General features: G+C 48.3%; 1 protein-coding gene across 1 annotated transcript in view; it reads right to left on the bottom strand.

The window, feature by feature from the left end:
* Positions 1–7,049, bottom strand: part of CPA6 (carboxypeptidase A6) — a gene marked incomplete at its 5' end in the record, with an annotated part of 22,327 nt that extends 15,278 nt beyond the window's left edge. The window contains 4 exons of the mRNA XM_010141619.1: positions 1,708–1,812; positions 2,653–2,754; positions 3,677–3,791; positions 6,925–7,049. Of these exons, the coding sequence (XP_010139921.1) occupies positions 1,708–1,812; positions 2,653–2,754; positions 3,677–3,791; positions 6,925–7,049 (447 nt within the window). The remainder of the gene's footprint in view (positions 1–1,707; positions 1,813–2,652; positions 2,755–3,676; positions 3,792–6,924) is intronic.
* Positions 7,050–8,124: the final 1,075 nt, after the last annotated feature.

Here is an 8,124-nt window from a genome sequence, read left to right as displayed (position 1 = left end):
AACCCCCACCCCCCCCCCCCAGAAACCCAACTCCCCAAACCAAACAATAGTCGTTGCTCTCCTTTTGTTTGTTTCAGAATGTGAGTAGGGCTGGTTTTGTACTTTCAATTATATTATCACATAACGCAAAGCTCTTTCCTGTGCATTCTCTTTCTCTTTTTAATCTTTAACTTCTCTATCTTTCTCCTCTTTCCCCTAGTTCCTTTGTTCTTTCTCTCTAGAGATTGTATTTGCCCGAATACAGAAAAACCTGCCCAGCAGCAGCCTCCTGCCTTCCCAGGCTCTACCCTCACGTCCTCACTCCCCAGTCTGACCTGCCTTAGGCTGCTCTGCATTTCTAGAAAGCTGGGGCCAGCTCCTGCTCAGCAGGACAAGTCCAGATGCTTTGTGGAAAGCGGTAGCCTCTGTTCATAGCCCGGCAAGCTGCAGCAGCAGCCAGCTGCCCTGCGGCACCTCCAGCGTGGTGGGACGTGGTGTCTCCCATTGTCCGCAGCGAAGTCACTGGCACTCAGAAGCTGCGGCTTCCAGAGGCGCAAGCAAGATACCGAGGGTTCCCCAGTGGGAGAAGAATATCTGGTCAAGCTGGCAGCACCCCGTCTTGCACTGGAATGCTAAGTGACATTCATTCACAGAGGTTGTTTTCCAAGCTACATCACTTGGAAAGCCCAGTGGTACGCAGGAGTGTGGGCACTGCGATAGGAACAAGTGGCAGGCATCACAGGGTGAAGGGAAAGCTCAGCGAAGTACTTCAGGCTGCCCACACAGCAGAGGGATGTGCGGGTGCTGCTCCTGCTGGAAAAGAAGCCAGCGCCACACAAATCCAACAGTTCCTTTCGCTTGCCTTAAATCAACGGGCTTGTGGTGCTGTTCCTTACAGTCCACAAACACGCCAGGAAAAATCCGCTTCCAGGCTGACTGCCCTTTCTCAGAACTGCCTGGCTGCTGGGCTGCAGCGGCGCTCAGGGGAGGAGATTGCCAGCAAAGGAGAATCACAGGGTCTGAGGCACGGAGACACCTCCAGTTTTCCCGGAGTTCTTACTAAACCCATCTAGTTCAGGTAATGAGAAAAGCAATATGCTAAACCAAGCGGTCGAACGGCCTCGTCTCTCCACCCCGCCATTCATTTCTAACACAGCGATGGAGAGTGCGAGCATCCTGTATTGCTACCCCGACGCCTTCTGCTTTAAGGCTGGATGGAAATGTTGCTCTGAGAAAAGAGGAAAACGTATGTCATTTGATTTCAGCTTCCTATTCCAACGGTATTACACCGAAGAGAAATGTCTTTCTTAATCTAAGTTCCAAAAGTGAAGCTGCTGCTGAGCTGATCTGAAGCAGCGCACACTGGCACTGATTTACCTGGACCGCTACCAGAAGTACAATCTTCACATTTTTAGGTCTTGGAATAAAACCCTCCTTCCTATCTCTGCCAATATGTGTCTGGCATATTTTTGTCCTGTGCCTAGCTGTGTCTGGCTGTCGCTATCAGCTTCGTTTATCAAGCACTTAAGTGTTCTCCTATGAGTCTTTAAGCACCTGAGATATCAGATTTTCTTCTCACTTGGAACACTTCCACTTGAAAAACTCGTTCTGTTTTAAAAATTAAAAAAAAAAAAAAAAAAGCGGTGCATGAGTTAGAGCGGTTACGGCGGGAGCGCGGTGTTTAGTGAACTGACGGAATGGCACGACTGTAAATCTCTCAACACTTACTTCTTTCACGAACCACTGGCAGAAGGCGGGGCCGATCCACTCCCTGGCGTGAATCCCGCAGTCGATCCACACAGCTTTCTTGTAGGGCCGCGATCTTTTACCTAGCTTGAAGTGCGGGTGTTCACAGAAATATCAGCGGATCTCACGGCGTTAGTGAAACACAATCATGACAAAGTAACAGAACATTTGAAACACTAAACCATTCTGAATTTCTTCCTGTAAAGGAAGAAATATTTATTATTTTCCAAGGTATGGCCAGGATAATGATAATCAGGTATCCAAGATAATGAAGCTGTTCTATGGAAAAAAAATGACAGGAAAAGCGAGACATGTCAGTTCCCCTTTTATGAGGAATGATGTCCTTAACCCTCACACGGGCAGGGTGAGGAGAAATGATGCTACCAGAACAGCCTTGTGCAGAATCAGATTTTCAGAACTCTGCAAGGGCAGATGCAAAGAAAGTGCATTGAAAGAATTTTTCTTCCTGAGTCTTGCTGACACCCTCTAATTTGTGGCCCTAATAATGTGAGCTGAGAGCGCACAGCCCTGGAGTTTTGTCAGTAGCTAAAGAGGAAGCACATGTGGCACACGCTGAGAGCGGCTCCAGAGTCCTCCCGGATCCCTCTCAGCATTCCCGCTTTACAACTTGTCTGGAGACACAGAAATTTCCAATCCCCTTAAACCCAAGTCCTGCTAATTGAGTTCACCCTGTGACCTATCTCTGTGCATATCCAATCCCAGGGAAGGGGAGCTGGCTTCTGGTTTTCCAGCTTTTTATGGTTTTGTTCGTTAAAGATGATATTCAGAGAGGTACTCTGATCTCAGCAACTCATTCTTCAGAAACACTGTTAACCCGCGTCTCCGTGGACACCCTATAACATGAGTAACAAGGCGCCTGTCCGGGATTCCAGGTTTTAGTCTGATTCACGGCTATTTAATCTTTACCTTGAGCACAGACAGCGGTCTGCCTTCATAGGATGTCCCAACAGAGAACAGGTGGACGAGATCTGGATGAGTCCTATTCAGGTGCTGCATCCAATCCTGGATCTGCAAATGCAGCAATACAATTGTTGCTTCAGTCTCTGCACTCCATGGAAGCAGCTGTACCACACGTACCAGCCGCAGTGCTCGGGGCTCTCTATGGCTTTCCATTTCCCTGGGGGCTTTTTTTGCCTTTGGGGTGTTTTGTTTGATTGGTTTTTGCGTTCACACTTGAAGTATCACTGTTCTGTCATAGCTCTGTTCCAGAGGCTGGATGCAGCCTTCAGTCTCGCGGGATTTTTTCCCCGTTTTACTGTTGAACGTTGCTGGAATGCATTAGCTGTCCATCGAAAATCTGGGGGTGGGGTAAACCCACCATTCCAACTACATACTAATGGCATGAAGAAAGCAGGTCCCTGAGCCTGCCAGCGCCCAGGAGGGTGAGCAGACTGGCCTGCAGGGTTCAAAGCTCCCGGCAGTATGTGTTCCTCAGAGCTCCATGAGGAGCAGCACCCTCCATGCTCAGCCCAGACCCTTTGTTCTGGTGCAGACTGGAAGTGTCTATGTGAGCACGCTGCAATCAACAGACGATATTTACCCAGCTATCGCCCAGGACAGCGTCTCTTATACAGGGATGTGTATCTATGTGGGTTTAAGTCTTGGGGCTCTCTGCAAATACCTAAGCGTTGCTCATGTTGCTTACTCAAATGACTCAGCGAGATGAGTCACTTTCTGGAATCTCTCATTCCATCAGAGTAGAAGACCTGCTGTAAAAACAACACTCAGAAGCTCAGAGATAGTTACATGTAAAGATAAGCCTTGAATACAAATATTAAATATATGTATATTTTCAAGAAGGTGCCTATTTCTGGAGAAGAAACATTGAGAACACTTCTGAAGCCGAACAGGTAACCGTAACGTGGTGATCTTAGCCCGACTAAAAGCAGCAGCGAGGCAGGTAAGAGGAACACTATGAATTTCCACGTACTTCTTCCAGGGTGTGATAGACTTCGTAGTTGTACCCAGAGAGGGACCTTCGGTTCCTGTACGTCCTCAGTCCAGTCTGGTTTTCTATGGCTCTCTGCACGTCTGCTAGGAGAATCCTAGGACACAAAGACAGCGGTGTCACCGACAAGCTCAGGGAACACGAGCTAAAGCACAACAATCACAGTCAGAAGAAATACAGCAGGAGTTAAACCGTCCTGGCGTTATTTCATCCCTTCTTTTTTGACAATAGAGCGCTTCAGGCTTATTCCAATACATGCTGCCAAGTAAACACTCCAGCTGCTTTGAAATGTAACAGTGCCTTCACAAAAACACAATGAGCTCGTTAAGCGAATAAAGCAGAACGATGCAAATAACGTAGCCAATGGGAAGAAGAAGCCACTTCCATTTGTTTACAGCACAGCATTTGCTGTCTTCTTTTATCATCCAATGATACAGCGTGATCACAGGTCTTCAAAGATTGAACTGAAAACATAAAAAAATCATTTTAGGCTTAGAAAAGCATGTCCCCACTTTCTTTTGGGAGTTACTGTACTGGCACAGAGCATTGCATATACCTACAAGTTGCAGAGGCAACACTCGTTCTGTCTGAAACACAACAAACAACAAAGAACAAATCTTAAGCGTGGTTTGTCGTTTACATTGTCCACTCTGCAATCATTGTTTGCCAGTTGTTCTAAAATAACTCAGGAAAAACACGAAACAATGCTAAGTGAAAATTAAATCGGCTCGCGTAAAGAGCGAGAGGTTCTTGGCATTACGAGCAAAACCCAGAAACAGTGGTGTGAGCTGAAAACTTTCCTATTTTATGGCAAAACCAAATAATGACACAGATAAAAGAATGTAATAATACAGAAAAAAAATGATAATACAGAAAACATGTAAAAAGAATTCTATTGAAGGAGCTGGCGCAGCTACGGTTTCCGTACCACAGTGGCAGGAGCTGGGAATATCATCAGTGCAGTCAGTACCAACGTCTCACTGTAGAGAGTCACCCCTGCACGTCACCTTCTCCTCAAGCCCGTCGCTGTGCAATCACCACACCACTAATCCACCACTGCTGTAACACGACGGGCACGTTGCACTTTTAAAAGGTAGATTGGGAAAAGATGGAAAGAAACTGCCTTCGCTCTGATCCCAACTCAGCTGTGCGGCAGCTCCCTCAAGGATAACAGGTCTGTCCACAGACAAAGGTTATCCTTACCCCGCCAGGCGTGTCACGGAGGTTACTCTGCAGCTCGCAATTACGCTGTTCTACATCAGCAACTGCCATTAAGCAAACGAACGGCTTCGAGGCTTGACTTGCAAAGTGCTCTACACTCTAAACCCAGCACCGTAAAGCATTTAATCCTGGAGTTAGATCAAAGCAGTGGTTTTATTCAAGTCATTAGGAGATCTAAAGCGTTAAAAAAATACTCGCCTGCTTTGCTGAATTCTGATTAGCGTAAGCACCCACCAGGATCAGGCTCTGCCGGTTCACTTTCACAGTAACAGATTTAATTTCACAACTCCTGCTCGTTTATGTGTCCATACTCCAAGCAGGGTCTGATTTCTTTACTCTTAAATGACTGGGGACTGTGTGTGCTTATAGCACCAGGGGTCTTACGCCCCTCGGGTCTGAGTGCAGCCCAAGTGGCTCCATTGCCGGAGAACTTAGCCACCGAGGAACTCGGTGCAGTCAGAGTTTATCTGACGCCCGGCTTGTTTTCGTGACTGTCCTCTTGTCACAAGGTCAAACGCTGGGACAGACGAGCCTGTCTGACAGACAAGGGCTGGTCACCTTGTTTGTTATTCAGGCTGCTTAATGTTTCCTGTCTTTAGAAATCCGTCATAATTTGGGCAAGCGTCAAGCCGTCAGGCTGAAGTTTTACGCAGTGTTTGTCTCAGATTTTCCAGTCCCAAAAGGGATGTGGCAATTTAACTCCTTTGCAAATAGTGCATCAAAAATAAAAAAAACACATTGCAAAACCAGCCATGAGAAAAGGAGCTGCATAAAACCCGGTCTGGTGCCTCAGTGCCGTGGTTGTGGAGCTGCCCGTCAACGTGCGCAGCTCGTGTGCCCAGTGTCAGAGAGGAAATTCTCCCCGCGGAAAATTAATGAAAAGTTGTCCTGGTATTTGTAGCGCGTTGTTTTAGGCAGAGACCCTTTGCTCTTGCAGCCTGAGCAAAGGTCTCCAGGTACAGGGGGTGTTTACAGCACATCTCCAAGGGCCCTCTGACATTTCTTTACGGGTGGTTACGGTGAGCGGGAGCAGCAGCAGCTGCGAGTGCAACTGCCCGGCTCAGTGATTAGGGGACATTTTTGTGTTAGCACAGGAAAACAGTTACAGAAATCCCCATGTCACTTCTGAAACACGAGCAAAACCGACACAGCGCTGAACCCCCGTGGAGGTCACTCTGAAGGTCGGCTAGCAGGCCTGCAAAACTGATCCCCTTATGTTTGTGGTGTTATTTTTAGAATGAAAAGTTAATAAAGACACCACTGGGATAATAAAAACGGTGTTCTGACAAGAGCACGTGCAGAAGGTACAGTATGGTTCGCACCATCCTTTCCTCACCGAGAAGTCAGTACGAATGACCACACGTAGGGCTGTATTCAGCAAATGCTGGAGAATCCCAGTAACTCACCAGTCGGTTATTCAGGTGCTTCAGCATCTCGCTGGAAAGGCTGTGAGGACAAGACCGTTACTCTTGTCGAGTATATCACAGTGATAGGTACGAAATGGTAAGCACACCCCAGAACTCCCCTGAGTGCTTTTAGGGAGCGCTGCACATTATGTGCGATCCTCGGCGTCTACTCGCTCTGTGGGACTCGCGCTGGGTCCCGAGGAACGGAGCGTTCTAAAGCAGAACTCGCACGTTCCTCTGTAATTCACGAGAAAGGCTTGTCTCTGCCTCTGCAGCACACGGGTAAACAAACCTCGCGCTGTTCAACACAGGGCGAGGCAAAGCAGGCTGTTGGGATAGCAATTACCATCCCTCTCCTCCCAGATGTGATTTCCCTTGCGTTGAAAACCCTTCAGCTCGCCTCCAAAGGAGGACATGCCTGCCAGTGGGAGATTCTCTGTCCTCCCATTCAAACGGTTGCTTTCCTGGCAGTGTCTAGCTGTGTGCCAGGCTAATTGCTCTGGCGGGGAATGTTATTTTCAAGCACACTTGGCTTGGTAGACGCAGACCTGCCTCGGAGGCCAGGTCTCTGGAGCGAGGCACGGGAAGCGAAGCAAGGCTTACGTGTACTGGATGTTTGCGTGCTGGAGGTAGGGCAGCAGACTTCGGGATGCATTCCGTGGCACTCGCACGTCAGTGACTGTACCTTCGATGATGTGGAAGGGGCTGCTGGGCTGCCACAGGTCCACCTGTAGTGCAGGAACCAACCTGTAATTCATATGCATTCAGTGGAGGTGGGGAAGTCCAGGGGATGGCACGCTTGAAGCTAGGGAGGGGGACACTCTAGGCACGGTATAGACAATAAAACTGTCCTGGCTGGTCCAGCTCGACATCTACAGTAACGGAGCAGGCTTTGGGAGTGACTGCGTCCAGCTTACCACAACTCTCATGGGAGATTTGCCAAAGGGAAGAGAGAACAGCCTCAGGAATGTGCCTCCTCGAACAGCCGGAGACAAAAGCTACCTCCAACTTCACGTGCCTCCTCAGACTGCTACACATTCCCTGTGCGCTAGCTCCTGTGGAGTCCACGAGCCTTTTTTATCTCCAAGGTATTTCTGTGTTCGCTAGGGCAGTAAAAGAAAAGAACTGAAGAGAGGTGGAAGGCATAGCCTGTACCAGTGCTCTCGGCAAAGTCTACCCAGGTTTTATAAGAGGATCAGAGGACAGGAACAGCAGGTCACCAATACTATGAAGGAAACTGTGATCTACCCAATAATTGTATATGAAATGTCAAAATAACAGGATTAAGATAATGAACTGATTACAGGTTTGTAAAAAACAACAGCCACTATATGATAGCACAGTTATTAAGGTGCTGTCTATGTCTGCTCATACCTACGAGATGCTTCTGGCCCATTCTTACTTTCTTTTGTTGCCAGGTCTGAAATTCACTGGGAAATTTCAGCCCAGGACATGAATTTTCAAGAAAGCAAGAAAGTTTGTGAAGAGGGATTTGCAACTCAGCGCTCTGCAGCCCGCAGCAAACTGGCGGCGTACGCTCAGCTGTGCCCACGCAGACACACGAGCTTCTCTGCCGCGGGCGGAACTGCTCCCCCTCAGCCGTTCTGGAGACGCCTAATGCCTTCCCCTGGTCTTGCTGGGAACCTCGCTTGAGAAGAGAGCACGATCGTGCAACAGGGCTTTAGTTCCTGCTGTTTCTCAAACGGTGCCGAGTAAGAACATTCCGATTACCCAGAAGGCATCTGACGCTGAACCTGATGCTACCTCTTCGAGCAGAAGATACTCGAGCCCCATTAATCCAAC

This window comes from Buceros rhinoceros, unplaced genomic scaffold (genome assembly GCF_000710305.1).
Source record: "Buceros rhinoceros silvestris isolate BGI_N320 unplaced genomic scaffold, ASM71030v1 scaffold22628, whole genome shotgun sequence".
Classification (NCBI taxonomy): domain Eukaryota; kingdom Metazoa; phylum Chordata; class Aves; order Bucerotiformes; family Bucerotidae; genus Buceros; species Buceros rhinoceros.
The sequence above is the reverse complement of the archived record's forward strand: the minus strand, read 5'-3'. Positions and strand labels throughout refer to the sequence as shown.